We start from the raw sequence: 26,353 nt of genomic DNA, 5'->3' as shown, positions 1-26,353 counted from the left end.
ACATCTGCAGGGGGCAAAGTGCCCCCTGAACAAGGGGACACACAGTGGGTCTTCCAGGAGGTTGCATTTTTGGCCAGGACCGTGGCCCAAAGCAGTGACAGCACACGTGTTTTCTCCATGCTATTTTTAATGGGCTTAAGGTAAAGCATTGGGGCGAGAAGCCCAGGCTTGAGTTCCTGTACCAGCCTGGCACAGCTCTTGGACATCTCTGCTCGACCCCTCTGCTCTCCTTTCAGCCCTGGGGGCATCTCATGGCAAATGATTCCGTTATTCTGCTCCTGCAGAACACGTGGCAAAGTACACATTGTCTCCAGGGGAAGCAACAGCAACCACAGGCACAAACACACACACACTTTTTTTTTTTCTCTCTTGGAAGTAATTCATGCCATGGGTCACTTAAGCTAAGTACTTCCCAGTAATGCCCATTTTTTTTTTAATCTCAAGTTTTTATTAGAACAACTTGCAGACAAACTGTCACCAGCTAATGTCACTGTTGCTTCCAGCATTCCCTAACCCTAATGAGTCCCACCCTGAGCAGGCAACATCCCCTCTTGGTTGGTTGAACATCACATTTTACCAGCTGTCTGGGCAAAAGTCTTCAAGACCCTTCCTCCCCAGAGAGGAGGGAGCAAACACAGCATCCTTGTGTGGCTATTCATGGGGTTTGAGTCAAAGTTTCCAATGGGGAATGCCCATCATGCTATCACACGGCTGATGCATGCTTGGCTGGCGTTCCAGCTCTGCCGGGAGCAGGGTCAGGCTCTTGGGCTGCTCCAACATTTTTTTCCCATGTTTTCAGCCCATGCATAAGTCCCGCCTGAGCCCGTAACTTTTTGCTGAGATGCCTTTGACAGAGGGAGCTGAGCTAATGTCCCGACAGGGGGCCGTCCTGGCTCTACGCAAATAAAATAAATATTTAGCTTGAAAACATCTAACAGTTTTCAAAGAGCCCAGGATGGCCCGAGCGTGTTTAGACTGTGTGCATAGCAAAGGGTGCTGATGCCTTTAATCATCGTCATATGTATTTGATGCTTTTATCTGGAGATCTTCACAGTCCTGTACAGAGAGGCTTGTCCTGTTCAGCTTTGCTTTACAGATAAGGAACGGGAGGCGCAGCCAGCGAGGGCTGGATTTGCCCCAACCCTCAAACCCCTCAAAACCAAAAAAGACGACGAGTGTTCGGGTCCGCCGCATTTCAAGCCAGCCCCCGTTGTGTTTCCTCTCCAAGGCCAATGCTCCTCTGATGAGATGCCTTGAGGAGTGACAAGGTACCAGCAAGAGTTTCATCCACATTCTCCTGCTGGTGGTCATGGTGGCCAGTGTGGCCAGTGCCACTTGTGCCTGTATCCCAGCATTGCTGACTGTATCTCGCCCTGCCCATTGCCCCTGGCTGCAGCCGGGCAATGGGTTTGCAGAATTGCTTTGAACTGCAGATGGAAAGCAATCCTGCTTTGCAACATGATGCTACATCTCTTCTCTCCAGCGGGCTCAGTTTTATTTATTTATTATTCCATTTCATAGATGCTTTAATATAAAGTAATTAGTACTGAGGGTTTTAGTACTCAATTAGTCAAGCCGAGAACAAATTAGGTCACAACACAATGTCTCCTCTGCCTGGGTGCTCTGGTTTTCGGGAGCCCGGCAGGAAAGGCTGTGCTGTGGAGCCAGGAGGATGGTGAGGAGAGCGTGGTGCCCTGGGACTGTGGGCAGGCTGGTCGCCGGGGACCCTGCCCAGAGCACTGAATGCCTCCTTGAAGAAAAGCCTGCCCTGGTCCCAGCACCCAAATCAGCTGCTCTCACGGTGGCTGAGGAGGAGCTGGCTGAGCCCTAACCCAAGAAGTGAGGCATGTTTTTCTCTGGAAGCCACATGGGCTTTAATGAGAGCCTGCTCCAGGGCCTCACAACCCTATTTTTTCTAAAAAAATTCCTTTTGAATTAACACATTTGCTCTCTCTGTTCAAATGCATATTTGTCCTGACCCACAACTTCTTTCATGCAACATTCTTCTGAATCAGATTTTCCCAGGAACCTTTTTTTACTGAAAACAACTCTCTTGTAGCATCAGCAGCACCCAGCCCAGCTGATGCAGCCCTCTGGAGTAAATATTGCTGAACTGATGGGTCATCCTCAGATGCAGGCAGCCAGGCACAGAGCAGGGGCTGTCCCCAGCCAGGAGAAGGAGGCATCCCCAAGCACCCCTGCACTCAGCACTGGGGTGGTCCATCCATCACCTTGCTTGTCCCTATGCCCCCATTTAGCCACAGAGCAAATCCCTTCAGAGGGTGACAAGTATAAACCTAGTTTTGGTATTAGAAAGCAAAGTATGTTGTCATGTCCTGGGAACCACATCATGCCTGGCTTTGCCAGCCCCATCCATCTTCCAGCCCCCCAGGGAGGCGAGGAAGCCCAGGTGACCCGGGTGGCATCCTGGGCTGGGCTATGAGATTTTGCCAGGGCCCTGGATTGCCTTTTCAGAAATGACAATAATTTTTCAAGCTTTGGGTTTTTAAGGCCACCAGCTTTCCAAGAAATTTTAATCTGGTAAAATTCACCCAAATCCTATAATCACTCACGGAAACAAATGCTGGACTGATTATTTTTTGCTAAGAAGCTGGCAGGCTTCCAGCTTCATGAAATGCAGCTTTGCTGAAACTAAAAAAAAAAAATCTCTTGTGGGCAAAACTACGTATCAGTGTGTTTTGAAAACAAATGAAAACCAAACATTTCAGGAAAAAAGACAAAATGAAATAAAAAAAATCTTTATAAATATCTTCAAGGCTATCTTTAGCACCAAGGCTGGAAGAGGAAGGTTCACATTTATTTTTCATCTGTTTCTCTCCACCCCAACTAAAAGAAAAGGGGGCAGGGGGAGTATTTTTAGGCTCCTGTTCCAGCTGCAGATGTGAGGAAAGCCACTTTCCCTAAAGCTGGCCGGAGTTCTGTGTGCTGGGACAGCTATGGGAACCTATGCCTGCCCCAGCTCCGGGGAGACAGTGCTTGGGGGGTGGCCTTTGGGGACCAGGAGCTTATTTATGGGTGGCCAAAGAGGTGCTGGGGTTAGCTCAACATAATCATTTGGGGGCAGTTGTCAGGGAGGTCTGCAAAAGATTAACTGTGCGCTGCTGCAGTACCTCATCACTGCTCAGCAAAAAGCCTTTAAGCCTCTTCTGGCTGCTGGCTCCCCTGCACCACGTGCGAGGTGGCCGGGGACAGGGGCTCACACACCTCCTTGCCTGAGCTGCTCAGCTCTGGGGTGCACAGGTGGGCAAGGAGACATCTTGCTTCCTGATGCCAATGCTCTTCTCCAAACCTTTCCCAAACTCTTAATAACCTCCTGGACGCACAAGGACCAGAACTGCACACAGCCCTCAAGATGTGGGTGCACAGCAGCTTTAGAGAGGGGCGAGGGTATTCTCGATTTTAATCTTTTCCTAACCACCCCTGAGATACAATTTGCCTTTGCTGCTGCCGCATGTGGAAATACTGGGGTGGGACTGGCTACCATAGCTCCAAGCTCTTGCATCCAAGTGGCAGGGACCAGCTCAGAGCACACCACTCAAGAGGTGACATGCAGCCTGGTTTTCCCCTTAGGCATCCTTTGGTACATGCCCACAATGTTATTTATTCATCATTTGCACTGCCCACCTTTGGTTTCCTAACAGCTTTTTGCAATTCCCCAGTCAGCCTTCTCCTTTAGTGTCCTAAATAATCGTCCATCATTGAATTGCCTCTTGGGTTTTAATGACTACATTAGCCAGCCTAGGCTTAATGACACGTGCCACCAGCAACCTCCCTTCCTGGAGAAAAACATCCCTTCTATTTCCCAGCTTCAATCACCTACGATGTCTTTTATGCCATAGTTCTTCAGCTTTTTAGAGGCCAGCGGCCACATAAAAGAAGTTCACTTTTACCTATGTGTTTTCTGAGTACTTTGGAGAACTCAGAGTAGGAGACATGACTTCCCTCTACAGAAGCCCTGTTGACTTTTCGAAGCTAATTAATACATTAATTGTGTCATGTGGCATATAGTTCCTCATCATTTGGCCAGCACAGACACAGCAAAAGCCCTGAAGGCTTTGCGTAACGTCCTGTGGAAGGGCCGTGCAGATGCCCTGGTCCAGAAGCTCTTCCTTGGGAGAATGACAAACCTTCCAGAGCTTCCTGCACATCAGAGGCTGCCCAGCCTCACACCAACTGCCCACCCCACCTGGACCCCTTAATCCACACGCCAGGGGATTTAATACCACTGTATTAAAGGCAGCAGCTTACAGGGAAGCTGCTGGGAGTTTACTAGCTGGGCCCTTGGGACGCAGAGCTTATAAAATGGAAGTTTAATGAACAGGGTGCTGGGCAGAGGAGTTTAAGTCATATATAGGAATGTGCATCGTCCAAGTCTTCACCTCCAAGGTTGATGAAGGTGTGATGGGTGAGAGAAGCTGTACCCAGGAGCATCCCAGGGCAGGGGGGCAGCTGGCTCAAGCAAGGGACCAGAGTCACCATGGAGCCCAGGGGACAAGTGAAAGAGAAGCTAGGACAGTTGCACTAGATCTACAGAGTTAGTAGAGAAGTGGTGGAATTAGCTGATTTATCTGAAAAGAAAACACACCAGAGTGACAAAAATTACATTAGACTGATTTTTGCTCTTTAAGTGTAAACAATAGCATGTGTTATTTTAGAAAAATTTACCTTTGTAATAGTATTGAAAAATATTCAGCATCTGAATGCGCCTGCCATGTAGAGACACTGTCCAGACACCAGTGAGGCACCATCACCTCTTGGGTAGGCACAGGAACAGAGGCAGTGGCCCAACAACTCAGTCAATCTGCTTTTAAGCTTCCTAACACCAGCTCAGAAGTGGTGAAGCCACATGAGAAAGCGCTGATCCAGGATGAACTCGCCCTACCGGTTCAAATTATTATTTTTTTTAAAATTCAACAAGTTTCCTTTGAAGCAGCAGGCTTTACCCCAGATCAGGTATCACCTCACCTGTACACCCAGCCTCCTGCCAGAGTGGCTACAAAGCCTGCCCAGCTGGAGGCACGCAGCCAGGGCAAGCTGCTGGCCCTGCACAGCCAGGGAAAGGCAGCCCAGTGCTCCCATCTGGCCCAGATCCTGTCTGATCGCAGGTGGGGCAGGAACAGCACAAAGCTGTGTTACTGTGGGTCCACAGGGGTGCTGACAGTGACCAACTTCACTCAGAATGTCAGGGAAAACCAGGGCAGAGACTCAGATACCTTACTGCATGCTGAAAAGCAAACATGTCTTTGGTTTCTGAAGCTACAACAAGCTGGAAGAGGTTCGAGGGCTTGCAATTGTCAGAATTATTCAGTGTCTCCTCTTCTCCCCCTTGGACATCAAGCATCAGAGCTGACACCACGAAGGTAGAGCCCCAGAGCTGTGGTACCTGCTCCCATCACAAAGAGAAGCAGGAATGGGAGCAGCCCCTGCCTGCAGATGGGCTCACACCGCCGGGGCTTGCCGGTACCTAGCACTCGGTGGCCAAGGCAGCGCCAGACCAACTGCTCACCTTCACCCCTGGGGACAGCTCACTGACAGCTGCACTCCAAGATAAATAAACTCTCCAGGATAGAATATGAACATCTGTTCGCACAAGCCTGCCCAGTGGCTGTTGAGAGCCCATCCCTGCGCTGGTCCAGAATCAAACCTAATGCAGGAGGGTGCAGAGTCAAGGTGGGGCTGCGAGGAGCTAATCTAAAGGAACATGGCTTGTAGACGCAAGCCATCCGCATTTACAATGGAAAGAAATAGAGAAAAGCACAAGGGAATCAATACTGGAAGGAAGGACCAGCAGACACCTAATTATTCCCCCCGCCCCCCCCCCCCCCCCCCTTTGAAGTATCTGTCACAACACACCAGAGGTCTCAGGCCACTGTGCCTGATGGGTCTGGGGTTTCTGATGCTTCCAGTGGTCTCCGACAGTGTCTGCACGTGACTAGTCCCAGCCGAACAGCAAAGATCAAGCAAGTCATTGCCAGCAGGACAACTAGAAAAGAAACACAGAATGTGTCAGCACAACATCAGGGTTGTATTTCAAAGTCCAGACTTTCACTGGTATCCAAACTCACCTGATGCTTCCAGGTCAAGGGATGTCTAAAAGGGGTGGTGGTGGTGGTGGTGCTTTTTCTTGGAGTGTGTTATTAAATTTTTTATGAAGAATCATGCATGAGTTTGAGAAAACCACATTCTTGCCCTACCAGTCAAACAAGCCGGAGCACTTAGAATGAAGTTTTGCTGGCAAAAACATACCTCCTGGAGGAACACAGCTGCCTACCAGGGATCACACATACCCTCAGCATTCCTGGTGGCCGCAACCATCAGGCGATGGGTCTCCAGTGCCCTCAGACCCCTGACAGACAAGCTCTGCCGGGTCCTGGCTGGGTGCTTTTAGGCACTGCCAGGCTCCAGCTGCCCTTACAGCAAAAGGGAATGCATACTGGAGTGGTCGCAATGGTGGTGCCAGTCTAAAAATTAACTTTAGCCACTGGTATGTGGCAGCAGGAAGGCTGAAGGGTGGGAACTTGCTCCCTCCCGCCGGCCCTGAGGCGAGGGTAGGCATCTCAAAGTGCTGCAGCAGGATTCACACAGCTCGGTCCCTTTCATGCCAGCTACTCATGATGGTACAGCTTGCACCAGACTGCGACTGTTCAGTATTCGGATGGATTAAGCCCTTTTACCATGGGTGACTGCACTCTGCTACAGTGGCCTGCAGCAACCAAATAATCCCAGCAAAACTTGTTAAGGCTAGCCCGAGCTCTGCATAGGAAAGCAGCACGTGCAGCGTTTTGCTTTGTGAAATTTAGATGCAACCCCTGCTTGGGTCAGAAACGTATGCACTACTGTCTCCGATACAGATCCCAAATAATGTAGGGCAAATGGAAATCCACAGCCTCTATCCCAGCACTGCCTCAGATGGAGTTACCAGCAGAGGATCCAGGTAGATGATGGAGAATCACAGGGCAAACCCATTGCACCGGGAAGCGAACCTGGGGCAATGCAGGGTTTGAACCCAGTCCCAGCACTCGTGGACAGTGATTTCTGCCCTACTCTGCTCTGCAAAGTGAATACCTTCTAATGAATCCCTAGTTCTGCTTTTTATAAATAACACTACAAGAAGTAATTCTGTCTTTCTGCCCCTCATACACAGGGAAGATGTGGCCTTTTACAGGAGTTGGAACCAGTCCAAGAGATTCACCTATAAAAATGCCATTCGTCGTTGGGGATGACAATGAGAAGTTCTTGCACGTGCTGCCAGTCAGAGCTATTATGACCACTGGGTAGATTGTCAGGTTATAGTGGACGTACTTGTCAAGAAAGAAGTTTTCTAGATAAAACCTGTGAAGAAAACAAGTGACCAAAGTAAGCATTTTCTCTGTGTATTCTCCCCCCCACCCTGGAAAGTTTAAGTAAGGAATTGGACAAAGAATGGGTTGGTTTTTTTGCAGGCCAGTTTGTACCCAAATCCAAATTTGTTCATTTACTAAGATTCAGAAGATTAATAAAAGAAGTTCTCTAGGGTAAGTTCAGGGAAAGAATAAAGCCATGTTTCGTGTGTGTTCTGTAGGAAGCCCTCACCTGCAAACCTAGGGCAGGCTGGGCTTATGCAGGTCCCAGCATCTGTCCCTGGCACGTTGCAGGTGCTTATGGCACTGCTGAGCGTCGGGGAGGAGAAACCTCTGCCCAGGCTCCCTGTTTGTCTGCCATGGATTTTACCAGAGGCCTCTGTACTCAGCGTTGGTGCGGGGACAGCCTAGGAATGAACTGGGGCCGTAGCCAAACCCATTTGAAAGAGGTGGAAGGGGTCTTCCAGGCTTGGTGGGAACCCATGGGGCTGCTTACCATAGTACTAGGCCAAGAGCAAGGATGCTCAGCGAAGCAGTGGCTGCTGTCTCGTGGGACACGTTCCACTTGTAGGTCAACACAACAGCCAGGTTCAGCAGGGTGGCAATGGCGGTCCACGTTCCGTAGAGTGCCAGCCCGTTCTGGACCTGCCACACAGCACAAGATGACAACGGCGGTGAAGGCAATTCCTGCTTGCCTTGTGACCCACAGGTCCTTGGGCAGCAGAGCCAGCCTTCTGGACCTAGCTGCAGGCAGAGTCCCTTAGCATGGGGAGGAGCTGAAGCCTTGGAGTCCCCAAAGTACCCCAGAGATCCATCCCAGTGGTGGCTGCAGAATTCCCTGTACAAAGCCCAGCCACCCCAGCAGGGCTTTGCCCCTTGCACCCAAAACGCCCAGTCTGCCTGGCCGCCCAGCCCAGTCGCTGCAGGCTGCTGTGACAGGCAAAGGGAACAGCTTTTTTGCATTCCAACTACCTCCCAGAAAACCTCTTTGCTACACAGAACCTGCCACAGGCAGTAGCAAGGGCTGGAGTCACTCCTGGATGAGCACAGGTAACCCAGCTATTCCCATTCCCCTGTGTACTGGTGCCTCAGGAAACACAATACAAGATGCAGAGAATGGAGCCCACTCCCAGTTTGTGCCAAGAGATGCAGGCTCATTTCCAGCAGGGCTGGTAGGAACTTTTCTGTGCAGAGCCCCCCAGCTTCACAGGCTCCCCCTCTGCTGAAAACCCTCCCAACTCCCTGGATGGGGAAGCAGGGACTGGGGGAGCAGGTTTGAGCTAGGAAAGGGGCACAAGGAGGGAACCAGGGAATGATGGAGCATGACTATGTTTCTCTTATTTCCCCTGTGCAGGTTGCCAAAAACAAACACCCACTCCTCTAAGGGGTAGCAATAAAGCCATTTTCTTCCAAGCTTTGGGAAAACTCAGAAAGGCAGCTGCATTTGAAACCTTGACCAGTGTACACTTCCCCATATAAAGAAATCTATAACTTTTTGTAGTCCTATACCAGGGACATCACCAGCTACAACAGAAGCCACCCTTAGCAACAGCTTCTCCCTCGATAAGAAATATTCTTTCCAACCCAAACACAAGTCTGGGCTGAAGTTTACATCCTTTGCCAAAAGCCTCATTCTGTAGCAGCTAGTGAAATGCAGGGATATACCTTGCTCTGGATCATTCCCATGATATCCAGTAGGAAAGAGATGCAACGAAGCCTGTGCTGTGTGCCCCTGCAGCAGGCACAGGTTAGGGCAGAAGTTTTCCCTTACTGATCTCCTGCCATTGAATCTTTCATTCTTGATACCTTCAGCACTGCACAGAGGGTTGTTTTTTTTTAGCATATACCAACAGCACAGCTTGCCAAATGCCACCTACTAGGACGCGGATGAGCCAGAGCTCAGCTCTGTGACCCTTTGCGAACCAGGAGGAATGGATGCTCAGGGCTCGGTGTGAAATGAAGAGGGAGGCACACGTGGTCAGAGTGAGGGCTGCCAGGAACACCAGGGCTGGGAAGAGGTATCTAGGACAAAGAACATGCATGTACACAAGATAAAACACTTTTCAGTGGTGTCACAATGCCTTCATTCACAGCTTTAGCGTTTAGCCTTTACTGTCTTTAAGTCAATCGGCCTTTAATTAAGGTAATCGCTATGCGTAGCCCTCATTTTGACATACTACTCTTTTACTCTGTTAATCACAAAGCTGTTTTCCCGACTGCAACTGATTTCTTCACCCCTTGACAGTGGTGCTATTAAAAGCCCTTCATGTGACCATGATTAAGCAAACAATCCAAGGCAAGGAGCTTAACTGTATTTATGAAGAGGCATGGCTCCTGTCTTACCTGCGGAGGAAAAATCATGGAAGAACAGCAGCTTCGAGGAGATCTTGGGCTCCAATAACTGACCCACCTCACAGGCAAGATGACAACATGGTGTAAATACCCCAAATTTTTGAAGGCTACCTGTTGCCAAGGCCTGCCGTAGGGTTTTACAGGTATGATTAAGTGTTCACACATAGGGGAATGGGCAAAATGGAGCATTGGGGCAGCCCCAGCAGGAGGGTTGGGAAGCATTTGTAACAAAAGTCCACTTACTCTCGGTCCCACAGGAAAAGCCATCCAACATTGAGGCCATTATTCAGAATCCACACCACATAAAAAGGTATTGGCAGCAAGTCTGGCTTTATGTAGACACATCCAAGTTCATTCCTGCCAGGAAAAAATGGATACAGAGAAAGAAAAAACAATGCCTGCATTGACTAAACTTCCCTGGACTCATTTTCCTCATGCTGACAGGGACTCTACATCAGAGTTCAATATTTCAGCTTAAACCAGACTGTTTCTGCTCTGCACCCTTCTGATGCAGAGACGCTGCAGCTTTCCCCATCAGGGTGCTGTCCCACAGTATGGAACTTCTTGCTGGTCTCTGCACCACCATGGATTTAATGGGTACCAAGGGCTGCTCCACAGATGCTGCAAAGCTTGTGCCGCTGGTAGGAGTAGCAGTGTCATGGTCATGGGTTTTGGTCCAGCTCCCAGGGGAAAAGGCTTATGGGATCATAGCATGTGTATGTATGTATTGTGTGTGTGCACATACATGTATATGGACTTTGTTACTTCTGGACAAACATATACATCGTTCTTCCCTCAGCCTTCAGTGTTGGCCAGTATCAACTGAGCAACTTCTTATAAGTCACATGAAATCATCAAATGCACGAGACTCAAGCTAAGCAGGTCCCTAGTCCCCCTCGGCAGCAGAGCTGCCATGTCAGTCTATCCCACAGAAGGCAGCACAGGATACTGCAGATACTGCACGGTACTGCGTGCGCAGTTATCAATCCCATAGCCTCAGGAAAAGCTTCAAGCCCGGTTCAGTGACCCGAGACTTCCCAATGTCAGTTCTCTGACAGAATATAAACTCAAAGCATTCGCTCTATAATTAATCGATTTCGCCTCTGTGCATTCTCAACATCTAGAAGCAGGTGAGCACAGCTACTGGGTAGCTCTGCCAGATGACATGAATCAGCGGAAACCAGACCTCAAGGAACAGTTTGTGTGCTTGGTAACCTGTCCACACGTTAGAGCAGTTCCTGCACCTCCAAACTGCTTCCCAGCTTTGGATGCTGAGCCTCAGATATGCTCCAGCAGCAGAGCTTTGGTGTGCCATGTCAAGAGGAAGGACAGGGGACTTACTCGGACTAGAAAACCCAGAAAAGTGGGTAAGGTGAGCTACAGCAGGGAAGAGCCTCATTTATACTGTAAGCAGGGAAAATACCTTCGACAGATCCCTGACAAGGCGTAGAGAAGCCAGGCAAGCTGCCAGGCATAGATGACATTCCAGATGAGGAAAGTCCAACCAGCTGGGGTGAAGTCAGTGTTGTACTTGGCTGAGATGTTTCCAGGGGTTGTCCTGAACAGACCTGCAGTGGATGAATGTTGTTGCAGGCAAAAGTGTTACTACATACCAAGGATGGGGAAAGACTGTTTTCCCTCACCCTGCAGTCGTCCACCCTTCAGTGGATCTGAGGGAGACGACAGGATGCCCTAGGTTAAATCAAGCCACGTGCTGCAGTTAGCTTGCCTTTGAACACCCATTACGGGATCACTGTCCCTGTGGGGAACCCTAAGGGCCTTCCCTCTCCTACAGAGCCAGGGAGGAACACAATACCCATTCCTGACAGATTCAGCTGGGTAGTATCCAACCCAGCACCCCTGCCCTCCTGAAACCCACTGCAGCTGCCTGAACAGCTTCCACCAAGGCAGCGTACGCAAAGTCTGCCTTTCACCCTCCGCTGGATCCAGGTTCACCAGGAACAGGACCATTTCTTTGGATTTCAAAGGATTGGGCAGGGCTCAGGCACCTGGCTGTAACACGTGGAAGATGCACCAGCTACCTCCACCTTCCACAGATCAGGGTGTATTTAGAGAAGCAACGAGGTAACAGATCTACCCATCTAAGGCACTTCATATCGTTAAATGATTAATGCATGGAACCCACCTCTAACAAAGACGATTTGCCTGCCTTACCTTTGAATGCCCCAGTGGCATTTCCAGCATTCAGTATCACCATGACTGTGAAAGTAGCCAGAGACAGAAACATCACCAGAATCTTCGGCTTGTGTATAGCATCCATCTTACCCTGCAACAAACCAGAGGTATTGTTTGCCTGTCCTAATGTGTGCCTGGGTTCGTTCCATATCGCAGGGACTGTTTCAGAAATAACATTGTAAATACCCCAGGTTTGACTGCCGACTTTTATTTGTGGTGTTTCCGTAATGACTGAAGAGGCCTTGCCTGAGCTAGGAGCATCTTTCTTTGAACCAGCATCTTCCTGACAACAGTCAGTGCCAGCAGCCCAGAACCAGGGCAAGCAACTGATACTTCCCCAGAACACTCTTCAGCAGCTCAAGGATTTCTTTAGTATCTTTAGTAGTATCTTTGATAGTCTCTCACAGGTTTTTACAGCTGAAAACTCTCCAGATCCATGAAGTTATCCAATGATCTGGGGGAAAAACTTGTCTTAGTGCCTCAGATCCTGTTAACGACCTCTACCAGCCCCTACCACTAATGGCTAAAGAACCCCCATCCAAGTTTCAGATGGAAAGCAAACATCTGGGGGGGCTGCCCAGGTTCTGGATGGCCCCGACCCACAGAAGCAGAGTAGCCTTGCCAGGTTGCGGGAATGCTGCGGGAAACCATGGGGTGCCCAGCTAGCCCTGCTCTGCCACCACCCTTCCCTTACCAGCACAGTACAAGAGGCGTTGCTCAGGTTTGCCTATGGATGTATTCCAAAGGTTTCAAGGTCTAAATAATAAGTGAGGACGTGTAAAACTTATCTGCCATCACCACTGCAGTTTTACTGAAGCCAGCAGGCCTATCAATTTTGCCCACTTTAATGTTTTCACATTTCCTTCCCAAAGTCTTGGCTTTGCAGCTGAGTGCCTTTTAGTTCAATACAGCTTTTCATTTACATCTCTAATCCTGTAACTCCTACAGAATAATATCTTTTCATGGTGGTATTACCTCCTCGTCTGCTGGCTGCAAATGAGATTTAATGCTTTAGCAGGTCTCAAGAACTTTATAGATTGTAAAAGCTACATACTATGTTTTTTTCAAGGATTGTAAGTAGTGACTTGAGCTCTCTCAAGCTTTCTCCATTAGTCCAGCATTTGCTCTGTCAAGGAAGAATTTTGTGCCACCTATAAGAGTAAGCATATGTGCATGCACACTATAGCCAACAGCTTTATTTCCCCTCGCAGCTCAGCACTTGAGCTGTCTTCTCTATGCAATGGCACTTCAATGCCTTCCAGAGTTGGCAGGAATAACAACCGAGCTGCTCCAAGGCACTCGGCATTGGGCTAAAATTCCAGCTCCCACTTCAGTGCACAGTTTATAGTTCCAGGCTTTGTTCATGGACCAAGCTGCAAGTAGACACTTCACAAGGAAATGGGAGGGGAGGTGCCATTCTCTGTAAATCCATACAAGCTTTTCCCTTTCCCGTTACATCTACACAGAAAAATCACCCTTTTTCTAAAATTAAAATCCTACGTGAAAGAGCTCATTTAACTCCAGCTATCAAATCCCTATTAGGCTTATGTCAGTCACATCCCAAAACAAAGTGTCTTCAACAAATGACTGAAATTCTGAAAAGAAAAATCTACTTGTACTATTAAAGATATAATTTCTGACTCCGGAAATAACTGCCTTGCAGATTTTGGAAAGCCAGGAAAATGCAGGAGAGGAAACATCACTTGTCCTATTCTTATATCTGTTCCTTGAACACTGCCTTTTGGCCACTCCAAACCAGGACATGGGACTAGTGGATCTCACTGTCAGGCCAAATCTACGTCCTCCTGACAGCCCTGTAATTGAATTCAACACATTTCTGTTTTATTAGCATATTTGGGAGAGACTTGATTACACACTTGGGAGAAGCCCACGCCTGCTTACGGAAGCCCAGGAGGAAAGCTGCCTTTTCAAACCGGTCAGTGATTTCAAGACTGTCTCTCACCTCCTGCCTCCCTCTAATTTATCATCCGCAATATTTCCTTGCCTGCAGTTTCAGCCACAACCACCCTTTAGAGGAATCAGAAATATTACTCACAAAGATCCAGGAGGGCTTTTTGGCAGTGCCTTGCAGCTGTAGTTCAGCTACCACCAGCGCCGGGGAGGCTCTGCCGCTCAGCCTTATCTAAAGAGATTTTATACAACTCACAGCAGATAAATAACCATGCAATATTTATTCAAAAAAAAAGATAATCACAGTAGTTTGGCATGCTTTCCATCTGAGCCGCAGCCTCCAGTTGGCTGAAGCCTCCCAAAAACAAGCACTTATGCAAGAGAAACGCGATTACTTAACGAGGGACTTTTATAACAGCTGGAGCAGAGCAATGCACGCTCCCAGCTTGCTGGCAGACAATAGCGCGTGGGTGCGTGCTCTCGCCTGCTTTGTGCTTCCCAGCTCCACCAGGAGGAGGGAAACCCAGCCCTCTCGTGCCAAAGGCATCGCACAATGGGAGCCAGGGTGGGAGAGGGGACAGCCGGGGCCTGGGGAAGCTGGAGATGCAAGACACGGTGAGCTCTGGGTCCTGTGAGCAATAACAGACCTTCCCACAGCCCCAGAGGGAGCTGGAAGCTGCAGCCCTCTTTTATATTTTTTTATAGCGTTAGATGTTGCAAGACACAAGTAGCTTCTCTTGCATGGCAAGCGCATGTATAGTAATCCTGTGTATTGATACCTCACATCTGTTCCTTGCAGGCTGTGCATACTCCATTGAAAATCCACAAATCTGCCCTCAGAAATAGCCTTTAAGTAATTCCTAACTCTGATGGACTCTAGAAACCCCTGGGAAAACCTTCCCAACATCAGAACCATCAGGGAAGTATAGGTGATAAAATGACCCCAAACCTGAAGTGCCAAATAGACTTCTCTAGGATTATTTTTGTTTCCCCCCAACGAGATTGGGTTCAAGCATATTGCACAAGTAAATTTTTGTTCAGATATAGGAAAGGATCCCGCCCCTCCCTGCAAGCCAGTCCCACGGAGTCAGAGCAGCCACACTGGCTCATCAGTCTCCACCTGCACCTCTCCAGTCTCACCACATCCCCTCTTTTCACTTTATGTATTTCCCCCTCAAATTTAAACTGTTACAGCCAACTAAAAATATGCTTCAGCATCAAAATATCATTTATCTTGTGCAACTGCAGTGCCTACAGGCGGGCAGCCTTGCTGGGCTCTCATCAACATAAAGGCAGTGACTAAACAAGCCTCTGGCCTCACCCACTGGAAGCACCATCACTGGGCTGGGGACGGACCCTGCTGGGGCTTCCGAGGAACCTGGGATAGGGGTACAAAGCCGACATGAACTTGGGTTTGCCAGCTGGGAGGTAGGACAGGGCACCCCGCCAGCGCTGTCACTGCCTACCTTATCAGCGTGGGTCTGAGGTCCGCCCTTCGATGGTATCTGGTGGGGAAACCAGCGGCTTACGCGTGATAATTTGACATCAGCCAGACAACGTGTTGTGCCCCACACTGATCACAAACAAAACCTGCTTGTACATAACCAGTTCCCTGAAGAAAACTAAGGCCTGACCTCATGGTTTGGTGGAGTGAGCATCTTTTCCTCCTGTTTTTGTTTTGTGCACCCCCCAGATATGCACGCTGTGACACCCGCCCCCCCCCCCCCCCCCCCCCATCTCCTAGAAGCCACCTTCAGGTTACACGTTTATAAGCACTGTTACACCAAGCACGGGCTGAAATACAAGCCTGACAGATACATCCATAGTATGGCCCTCTACTCCTAGTATATTAACATCCACAATGCACTTTTTTCACACTGGATCACATCTTATTCATGGGCCACTTACGTAGTGTGTATACGCATACAGATGTTTTTATTCAGATAGCCCAAACAACCTCAAGCAGAGTATCGGACATTTTCATCCATCAAATGGGTAGTCTGAAATTCATCACTTAGACAGCCATGTTACATACACCTGTTAGGCACAGCTGGCCAGCTAGGTCCGCGCTGACCCAAACCCAGGGTAATTTCTGCACGTGGGAGAACCCATGCACCTTTTTCTGTCCTGTGTTCTTGCTGGTTATTTCTTAATGCATCTGCCTTGTTGCAGCGAGACGGCTGGGAGCGATGCCACCACAGCAGTAGCCTTGTCCTTGCACTGCAGTAAGCCAGGCAGAAGCTCTAAGCCCACATTCTGGGTTTCAAAAGTTCTTTTTTTCAGAATAAATTGTGACACAGGCCTTGGATAAAATATTCAAAATTATTTTATCATGCAGCTTTACAGAAATTCCCTAAAGAATGTTGGTAGGATACAGAGGAATGTACTTAGTGCTTATAAATGTGTTAAAACCCAACAGCCCTTGCTTTGCTGGGCTGCACAGCTCTGCCAGGATGGGACTGCTTGGCACAGCCCCCGCTCGGGGATACCCATGTCAAACGGAGCGAGCGTTTAGGGAAATGCCCTACCTGTCTAGTGTCCCTTCGCCAAAGGGCCTTTCAGACTTCTGTCTTCCACGTGGGAATCTCCATTGAATATCCTCGCTGGCCCATTGAGGAAGAAAAATGATATTGTCAGGTGTGTGACAAATGCCATACAGACATTCCAGCCACCAGCCGCTGCCAGCGCTGGTATGCGCAGAGGGGAGCACGCCCTGACCCACATCCTGGAAGGGTGTCTTGAAATCAAGATGCTCAGGCACAGGGCTGAATGAAATAATTGGAACCATTTCCACCCCGCAGCCGGTGTTTCACTTTTCAAGACAAGCTGCTTTGAAGCAGATGCAAGTTTTATCCACCTGGGTCACAATAGCTGGGAACTGTTTCACTCCAACAGTTATTTTACCATCATGGCAGTTTCCCACTGATAAGAGGAATATACACATATTCCCTGTATCACCAAAAACCTTTAAAGACAGGTCTGTCTTTAGAGCCCTCATTTGTGATTTCCCAGAGAAGAAAAAGGGAAAAAGAATTGCTTTTCAAGGATCTGCCATGCCCATCCCTCCCCACGCACACTCCCTGCAGCACTATGGTGTGTTCCACTGGCATCAGTGCACCCCAGGCACCAGTCCACACACAATAGTGGGACCAGCTGCAATGGGACCACAGCTCCACTATCACTACCCCGTGCACTAGAAAGCTGTGTAAGCATTTACAAGGTGCTGAGCTAGCATGAGCAGACTTTGTGCTGGAATTAACACTGTGCTGACAAAAGGAAGTTTTGTTGTTTCATTTTTTTTTTGTTTGTTTTAAAAGATGAATTCTCCTGCTAGCAGCTGAAATAAGACACTCCAAGGACAGACAGCTTGAGTTCCAGCACAGAAAGTGGAAGCCAATTGCTTTCTCCCCACAGGTACCTACTGCTGCGGAGGCCCTGCCCTTAAAATAAACTCATTTTGCACCATGCAGGAACTGAGACAAGTTCATTTGTGGGCAGCTCACCAGCTTCATGGCACATGCTGTCATCAGCGGGAAACTCCAGAAAGCAAAGTACCAAAAAGCCACTTTTCCTCACCAAGGAAAGCTCTAATGTCACCTAGGACAGAGCTGTTTCTCTCTTATCTGGACATCAGCACAAATAGGTGAACAAAACTAGTGCCAGGATAGTGGCTACATTTGCTTCCAGCCAAGTGACCCAAAATAAAAGAGCCTGTGAAAAGCAGAAGGGCTTGACACCCGGGCTAAGGTAGCATGCTGCATGCCCTCACCTGCACCAAACCGCAAGACAGGCACCCCCACCGACCCGACCACCTCCCTGGCCAGGCAAGAGCTCAGCAGCAACAGATGAGACCACCAAAGCCTTTTTGCCCCCATCAGCAATGTCTGGTTTAAACCCAAAACGCATCCTTGCATGCTCAGAGCTCCCATTTAACCCTTGCAGCCTCTTGCTTTAACCATAGCCTTTCCTAACGTGCCAGGCAAGCTGTGCCCAAGGGGCAGCGACCTCACTGGAAATAATTTTCAGGCCAAGTTCAGCAAATGTTGACAACCAAATGTATTAATCTCCTAACAACAGCTCAAGCATCCTAATCCTGCAGCAGGTTAATCCGGGTGCCTTCAGTACCAGGGATTAGCCCTCCCGCGCTGCTGGCTGGAGGGGATGGGGCTCAACCGGAGGCACTAGGATGGGCACACGGTGAAGAGGATCTGTGTCTGCAGTCCCCTCTGTGTATTTTAAGGAGAATTGTCTGCTTTTTGTTGCTGGAGAACAGAACAGATTCACCCTTTGGCAGCAAGGAAATTTCCCTAGGTTTAAGGGAGCAAGAAGGTTCATAGGGATCCACTACCCACTTACTTTCAACCACATTAAGGCAGCTGTCATGCTAAAAAAAATCATTGACTGTTCTGCAAACCTTTTTGCCAAGTTCTATGTTAAGGACATTGTTGTAAGCATTTAAGTAACCCAGAACTAACCCGGGCCCCACTCTTGTGAGAGAAAGAAGCGGGGGACACACCAAAACCAACAATGCGCTTCTAAGCTCACTTTCATGAGACAAGCAGAAAGTATTCTCCCCAGATGTTCTCACTTACTGATTATGCCTTGGCACGTTTCCCTTCTGCACAGGCTGGCCGGGAGCCAGCAGTGTCCACAGCACTGCAGCAGCAGCACGGCAGCGCTTGCGGGAGCTGCCGGGTACGAGACCCCAGACACTCACCTGCACAGCCCCCCCTTCAGAGAGGAGGGCAACAGCGGAGCTCAGCAGGGGTGAATGAGGACACAATTATATGGCCAATATCTTCCTTCTGTAAACTTTATTTTCTTCAGTCACTGTAGCAGTAACACACAACCCGTAACATCCATTCAGTACTCTGCTTGGGCAGCACCACTTTTGTATCATTATGGATGTCAAAATATCACCCTCCTGCCTAGCTTTTCTCTGCACTCTGTCACCCGCAAAGCATCAACACACCACCCCCCACCCCCCCCCATCTCCACAAGAGCAAAAGGCACCCAGGAAAGCAGCCCCTTGCACTAGAAGCGGACCTCTGCAAGCCCTCAGTGGCTAGAGATAGCCATTTTGCAGAGCCCATGTGGCCACCCAGCACAGTCAGGGACAGAGACAGGTAGGAAGGGAGAAAAGGCACCTGGATTGCAGTCAGAGCACAAGTTTTCCAGACTTGGGCAAGAGCAGAGAGCTGCCTTCGTTTTATAGCTGCAGCATCCAGGTCAGCAAGAACCTCTCACGCAGAAAGCCTGCTTCGAAACCTGGGTGGCCTGATTTTCTTTATAGCACTTTTTGTGGCGCTTCATATGCTTAAATGCAGCAGTGTCACCTATAATTGCCAGCATTCGATGCAGCTGTCAAATGGGCAACATGGATCTTGAGCTGAGCACTTAGAAAATGAGAAACATGGCAAATATTTCGATTGCAGTAGCTTTCCTACAGGAGGGCAGCACAAAGCTTTAACAGACAACTTCAATTTGCAGCAGTGGAGTGCCTGACTTCAGCATGAATACTCCTTTAACATAGCAATTTTGCAATCTAATTATCTAGGGTTTTTTTTTTAAAGGCAACTAAAGTATATATAAAATGCCAGCACATGGATATATATCACCTCCTACATGAATCATTAGCAGAGATGGAACATTTAGTTCCATCACTGTGGGAAATTAGTGGAAGAAAGCTCACTGCAAGACCTTACAGACAGGGAAGGTGATTTTTAATAAAAATAATCCAATAAGTTGGTTCTACCCACTCCTACTCTCCCATCAACACTTCCATGCAGAGCTGTATGCATCCATCTGGCCAGGATCATCTGTGTGCAGCAGGAAGCCCATGGGATAACACCATCACAGCCTCACTGTGCAACCTGGACTCCTCTGGTTTTGGTGGCACCTTCCACACCCTTTAGCAGTGGATACCATGACCTTGTACTGTCCTGCCTCACCCCTCGAGAGTTTCAGGCAAAATTGAGCCTTTGGTTATCTTTAGCTGGTTATTGTAGAGTACTATTGGTCATCAACTTGTCACCTTATCCAAGGCTTCTGTTAGTTCTTTGTCCTCTAGTTTTTTGTGGGAAGTGCATGAGCTGGCTTTGCGGCCGTTGCAAGCCGCTCCTTGAACCCTTTGTGTTTGTCTGGGGTGCTCAGCCATGCATTTCCATCCACACTAATATTCGTGCCCCTGTTAAAAGCCTCCACATCAGACAAGTCTTAACCATGTGCAATCCTAGCACAGCCAACACGAGCTGAAAGCTGGTAACTTTCTGTGGGCCAAAGCAGGGAACAACCTTGGCAACATATTACACAGGTTTTGGCTGACCATATGGAAATGCAGTTATTGAAAAATTGTGTATATCGTGGCACATTTTAGACAGCAGTCCCTCTAACTGGTTCTTCTGTGTATGTTACCATACAAACTTCACTCACCCACTTTTCCACATCCTGCATCCTCGCTTGTGCATCCACTTACCTGTCCTAATTCTCCTTATTCAACACAATTGCCCTATCCCCTTCCTCTTAAGGAAAAGACCATTTCTCCAGGCTGTTTCTGCCAGCCTCTATCCTTTCCTATGTAAGGATTTTCAAACCTATAACTCAGAATTATTTCACTACTTTTCAAAGGCAAAACCCCACAGCCTTTGCTGCATGTCGATCCTCCAGCTGAATTTCCAGACTGCCTTTCAGAACCTGGAAGTGTTAGACATAGCAAACACTACTGCAGTCAGAAATTTAAGACAAAACATCAGTTTTCTCCTAAGGTTAGTCAAAACCAGCAAGACCCTTTCTGCTATAACTTCTCAGAAACAAGCTAAGCCTGAGGCAAGTGAAGCACAATGGAAAGTGGCAGCAACAAGGGAAAACTGCAGCCAAAGAAGAAATTTTGGTTAAGTCAGAAGTGAAGCAAGGCAGCTCTAGCAGGAAGCATAAGAAAGCCATAACTGAAAACAGCATTGCCATTTTTGCCTACAGTAAATGCGTTTATTGTTTGAGACATGTATGCACACGCACATATCTAGATCCTCACAGAGCACTTTGAAGCCTCTCCAAGGTCATGCAGTAGACTGCTTTTCTCATTCAAGCTGGAGACCAAATGTGCCCATGGAAAGCCAGCTGAAGACAAGGGCCTTACACCTCAAGAAGGTGAGATGCAGCTTCTCGTGGCAGCTTTTTGCAACCTACAAGAGTTCCCAGGCCCTGCCACGCAGTGCCCAAGACCTCCTGCTCCTGCAGATGTAGATGAGGATCTGCCCCAGCACATCTGGTGATTTGGGGTAGCCTCTGGTTTGGACCTGGGATGCTTGAGGTGCCTTAGAAGAAAGCTTGTTTTTTGGAGGGACTGGAATTCCTCCCTTGGGTAACATCAGGAGGTGTCTAAAGAACAGGCGTTCAGAAGGGTCAGCAGTAAAATCAACCACCCCTTTTTGAAACCCACTGGCAGCAAATTGACAAGGGCTGATTGATGATGAGATTGTCAGAAAAAGCCTCTGAGTATCCCAGCCCTGCGCTCCTTGGAGAGGCACCGTCAGCTCTGCAACATCAGCCTCTCACCATATTTTCCACTGAACACCAAACACCTACATTGCCTTAGTCCAAACACTCTTCAGGGTTATTGTGGTGTTACTTTTTGCAACTCAACTTTCAAAGCAGGGCCTGCCCGTCCTCCTTTTCTTCCTTCCTACTAATTAAGTTTTAGGGAAAGCTATGGTGTTAACAGTTTTAATCTGGTTATTCTGTCGAGGCTTGCCAACAGTCAGAATCCACAAGCCTTGGTAGAGCCATCACTGCAGGCTTGCTCTCGTGCCTGACCGCTGCAGCTTCCAGGCATCCCAACGTGCCACCAGCACAGGGCTTCGGGACTCTCGGTCTAAGGCACCTTGCTGGCATGTAGCGGGGGCCAGGCATCATATGGGGGGCTGGCTGTCAGTCTCCACACCTCTCACCAGCATTAGGGGCTCGGACTGTCACTCAAGTTGAAGCATAACATCACTTATTTTGTTTTAAAGTCTGTGGAAGTGACAGTCAGGTCACATAGATCTACACAGTATCATTCTCACCAAGTGTGCATATATATAAATATATATTTAAAGACACAGAAAGGCTATAACTGCAGCCAGATTATTTATAAACTGTATAATCTGCCACTCTACCACATGGCCCTGCAAAGCTCCTGTGTATAAACAACAGCAGATGTAAGACCCACTTTGAACAACTGTCTGTGAGCAACTGGGAGTTGAGGAGAAGCAGGGCTAGTACTAGTTGCAAAGACTTGCTCTGACCACAGATGCTTTCTCAGAGACCTCACCAACAATGTGAGAAGCAGAACGCATGAATTCCACCTCTAAAATTAGGAAATGCACCCTGAAAAGAGCAAACCCCGACAGCAAGGGTTGGGTTTTTTCTGCTGTGTAAAATAGCCCACATGTGACGTGCAAGACAGTTTTCCTTAACACAACAGTGAGCCACAACAGCTCCAGTGTTTTCCTTCCTAACACATCCATCCTTCACAAGTGCAGTTCAAACCTGCCTGTTACTGTAATAAAATATAGTACTAACAACTAGATCCATCCTTCGTGATGACAAAAGGACTGTCTGTCATGGCTGGATCACATTATATCAGTGTGGGCTGTAAATCTCCTCTGATTTTACTCACCATAAACAGGGCACTTGCCCAACCAGAGAAAACTATCGGGGCAGAGATGTGCTCCCCAGGCAGGTAAGTGTTTTCAAGGAACACATCCCTCACTCAGCAGGATTCATGCAAGAGCAGCCCTGGGTGATAGGACACAGCAGTGAAACCTTCTTTTGCAATACACCCCCTACAACAGTGAGCAGAAGTGTTTCAAGGAAGAGGCATCACAATCACTTCATAAAACTCATCAACATTAAAAGCCATTATGCCATGGGCTCATTCCCTACACACACCACACTGAGCATGCTCTGCTTCCAAAGGCGGATCCACCTGCCAGGTGTTTTATACGTCAACCCCTACACTCAACAGGAAAGGAAATCAGTATTTAAAACCAATCAACCCCCCTCAAAGTCCACACCAGCTCCCCTACTTCTATCATCCTGACCATCAGCACAAGGCTACCCAGAGATGCAGTGGGATCTCTGCAGGTCCTAGTGGTTTACTCAGACCTCTGGGTGCACAGCACCAGGCCAGCCCTGCTACACTCCTGCCCTTCCAACCCTCAACAAAAGTCAGACTTGGGCCCCAAAGTCCGTGGTGTCTTAAAATAAAAGTGCTTGGAAAATAGCTCTGACCACAGCAGCAGGACGAGTGCTACGGCGTCCCAGCTCCACCGCCCGGGCGGCTGCACGCCTTGGAGAAGGCTAGGGCTTGTTGCTCAAAATTGCTCCTTCCCAGCAAGATTTCATCATCAGTCAGCAGTTTGCAGAGATGCTTCAGTGAAGCGATTTCCTCCGCAGCACTTCAGAAAAGCCGTGAGACCATCCTGAGAACAGAAAAGGAATATACATATTTTTAAAAAAATAAAATCAGTGGGCTTGAGTCTTCACAAGCAAAAACCAGCTTGTAAGCAGAAACCTGCAGACAGCAAGGAGGCGAGCAGGCTCAGGAGCCCTGTGGCCGGCAAGCAGGGGTTCCTGACAAGCCTCGATCAGAGGGTGGCTCAGTAGGCTGCACCATCTTCTTATGAGCAGATAAATCAGTTTATGGTCATAAATGCAGACCTGTTCCCCTGAGGAAAATGTTAGATGAGGTCGCTTCTGAGACAAATATAAGCAGGGGAAAATATACATACATATAACAAGAACTTCTGTTGAAAAACCCTGGAGGAGATAGCTACCGAGGGACAAGAAATGGAAGAGTAACAAGAGCACTTGCCTTTCTCAGGGAGCAGCACTGCCCCCAAAGGGGGGCACGGAGACCCCAGCAGGCACACAGAGCAGAGCTGGGTGCCAGCAGCAGCTCCTCACAGCAGCCCCAGGCACAACAAAAGGGTGCTCCAAGGCCGGGGCTGCAGGCAACCTAAGGACCACCCCAAAAGGACCAACCCAACCCACCTGCAAGGCAGCCCAAGGCTGAGCTGCAATGGAGCTGCTGGGCAGGGGCGTGGGTGTGGGTCCCAGCTGAGGCTGCTCAGGGCCGTTAGGACCTATGGGTGCCCTGGGGGCTTTTTCAGGTTTGTGCTGTGGAGCCCCACAGCTGCAGGGGTCTTGGTCTGTTTCTCTGGCTGTTGTGACAGTCACGACTGTCAGGAGTTACAAGCATCGGTGCCAGGGTTTGCACTGGGGGTGCCTGAAGGCGGACAGATAGAAACTGCACCTCCTCTTCCTTTCTGATTTAAAATGCTGCAGCCAAGAATGAAAGAGATGTGGTGGGTTTTTTTCCTCAGTGCCACATAAAACTTGGTGAAAAAAGAAAAATTATGGACTTAAATGTTCTGCGCCTTGAAAGGCTGTCTGAACTGGGGCTTGAGGGGTACAGAATGGCCCTGCATGCAGAGCTGAGGCAGTGATGACCTCCAGTTTGTTCCTTGCTAGTACCTGTAGACTTTTTTTTCCTTTCCCCCTCCTTTCCTCCCTCTTCCCCTCCTTCCCACCCACCTTTCCCCCCCTTTTCCTTTTGTTTTCTTTTTCTTTTTTTCTCTTTTTCTTTTCTTTTTTTTTCCTATTATCTCTCTTTTCTCCTCTTCTTTTCTTTTTTTCCTATTCTCTTCATTTTCTCTTTATTTTTTTCTTTTGTTTTACCCTTGTTTCTTGCCCCCATCTCCACTCAAGGCACTCCCTTGGCATCAGCATCCCCTTCCCTGGTCCCCTGCAAGAGTCCCTCCCTTCCCTAATACAGCTTGCCCCAGGGTAGCTCTCCTCTCCCAGGAAAATGAGCAGGACATCCACGGCAGTCTGGGAAGGTCGGGTTTGTCACGGCTTCCCGGCCTGGGCCAACACCCCCCGCAGCGGCACACGGGAGGTGCCAGTAGGTGCTGTCTGAGCTCAGCTGCTGGACTGAGCGGTGCTGGGGGGATTGTGCTGGCCCAGGGCTGCCTTTCAGCGATGGGCACCTGGGCACGGGGGCTGCAGCAGCACCCCCATCGCAGCACCCCCATCACAACACTCCATCGCAGCACCCCAATTGCAGCGCCTCCATTGCACCCCCATCGCAGCACCCCCATTGCAGCACCCGAATTGCAGCGCTTCCATCGCAGCACCCCTACTGCAGCACCCCCATTGCATCTCTATCATAGTGCCCCCATCGCAGCACCCCCATTGCAGCACCCCATCACAGCACCCCCATCGTAACACCCTCACCGCAGCACCCCCACTGCATCTCCATCACAGCACCCCCATCGCTCCTCCATTGCACCCCAATTGCAGCACCCCCATCACAGTGCCCCCATCGCAGCACCCCCACTGCAGCACCCCCACCGCAGCACCCCCATCACAGCACCCCCACCGCAGCATCTCCATCGGAGCACCCCCACTGCAGCACCCTCACCACAGCACCCCCATGCATCTCCATCACAGTACCCGCATCGCAGCACCCCCACCGCAGCACCTCCATTGCATCTCCATCGCAGCACCTCCAGGTGATGGCTGCTGCCTTCCTCCAGGCTTCAGGCTGATTTTAACTTTCACTTTCACTTTCACTAAATAAGCAGCTTTACAGCAAGTTGCTCCTGAAGCTCTTCTGTGACTTCTCCCCTGAGGAAGGCAGCTGGGCAATGGATCAGGCTCCCACCAGCACAAGGAGCCAGTCTCTGCAAGTGCTCGAGTCAAAAATCAGCACTGGGGTATCAAAGCACTGCCTGAGCTGAAAGCCATGGATATAAGAGAAGGGAGAATCTTAAAGAGAAGATGCGCATGTATGTATGTAGCATCCAAAAATGTCCATGACCACTTCAACTCAGCCTCATTAATACAGCAAGTTTTCCAAGGTACATTTAAACCAGGAGCAGGAGAAACGTCTGCCACATGCGTTTCTGTCCTGGAGAACATGTACTTGGTGGTGTGACCAGCCGCTGGCCTCAGAGGCACAACTGATCATCTCTGCCTTTGCAGTCTGGCCTGGAGCAGGAGGAGGGACAAAGATGGAGAACCTGTGAAAGCTTGCCTTACTGCTTTGGCTGGTGACATGGGCAGCAGGGAGCACCTGATGCTGCAGGAAAGCATTGCTTCACCTCTCCATCAGCATCGCCGGCACCAGCTTCTATGGCTCTTACCATCACTCTCCATCAGCCTGCCGCAACAAGCAGCCTATGCTCAATGCTCAGCCTGGCCAAGCCCGCACTTCTGTGGTGCCAGCAGCCCTCCCTCGCCAAGGTTGCAGAGGGACCCCCCTCCCAGCCATGTGCATGTGTGCCCCCCAGCCATGGGTCCTTCGCGACAGGCACTGGGGGGCTGGCAGCTGTGAGGGAAGGGTTTCATCAGGTCCAGGTGAGGGAAGCCATGGCGAGAGCCAAGCAAAGACTTCGGCTGTGCAGACACAGCAATACTGGACCTGGGCAAGGGAATCCAATGGTCAGGGCGGTCCCCGGCATGTTCCTGGCTTGTGCAAATGAACTTTT

The 26,353-nt window shown here is 49.3% G+C and overlaps 1 protein-coding gene across 9 annotated transcripts; it reads right to left on the bottom strand.

The window, feature by feature from the left end:
* Positions 1–335: 335 nt before the first annotated feature.
* Positions 336–25,406, bottom strand: LOC129736390 (uncharacterized). 9 transcript variants are annotated; one of them, XM_055714687.1, is made up of 10 exons: positions 25,317–25,406; positions 23,149–23,281; positions 16,349–16,423; positions 11,889–12,000; positions 11,137–11,281; positions 9,957–10,070; positions 9,239–9,383; positions 7,858–8,006; positions 7,214–7,353; positions 4,568–6,004 (listed from the first exon to the last, which is right to left on the bottom strand). In XM_055714687.1, the coding sequence occupies exons 4-10, from the start codon at positions 11,992–11,994 to the stop codon at positions 5,883–5,885; spliced, it is 921 nt and encodes a 306-aa protein (XP_055570662.1). In that variant the 5' UTR covers positions 11,995–12,000; positions 16,349–16,423; positions 23,149–23,281; positions 25,317–25,406; the 3' UTR covers positions 4,568–5,882. The 9 variants fall into 9 exon arrangements, with proteins under 9 accessions (XP_055570663.1, XP_055570662.1, XP_055570664.1 ...); XM_055714689.1 differs by having other exon boundaries at positions 25,345–25,396; XM_055714692.1 differs by having other exon boundaries at positions 25,285–25,385.
* Positions 25,407–26,353: the final 947 nt, after the last annotated feature.

Source organism: Falco cherrug, chromosome 6, assembly GCF_023634085.1.
Source record: "Falco cherrug isolate bFalChe1 chromosome 6, bFalChe1.pri, whole genome shotgun sequence".
Lineage (NCBI taxonomy): Eukaryota > Metazoa > Chordata > Aves > Falconiformes > Falconidae > Falco > Falco cherrug.
The sequence above is the reverse complement of the archived record's forward strand: the minus strand, read 5'-3'. Positions and strand labels throughout refer to the sequence as shown.

Coding starts and splice junctions, on each gene's coding strand:
- LOC129736390 (XM_055714687.1), bottom strand. CDS start 11,994: ATGGATGCTATACACAAGCCGAAGATTCTGGTGATGTTTCTGTCTCTG. Junction 11,282..11,888: donor TGCCACTGGGGCATTCAAAG/GTAAGGCAGGCA, acceptor CATCCACTGCAG/GTCTGTTCAGGACAACCCCT. Junction 7,354..7,857: donor GCTCTTGGCCTAGTACTATG/GTAAGCAGCCCC, acceptor TTTTCTTCACAG/GTTTTATCTAGAAAACTTCT.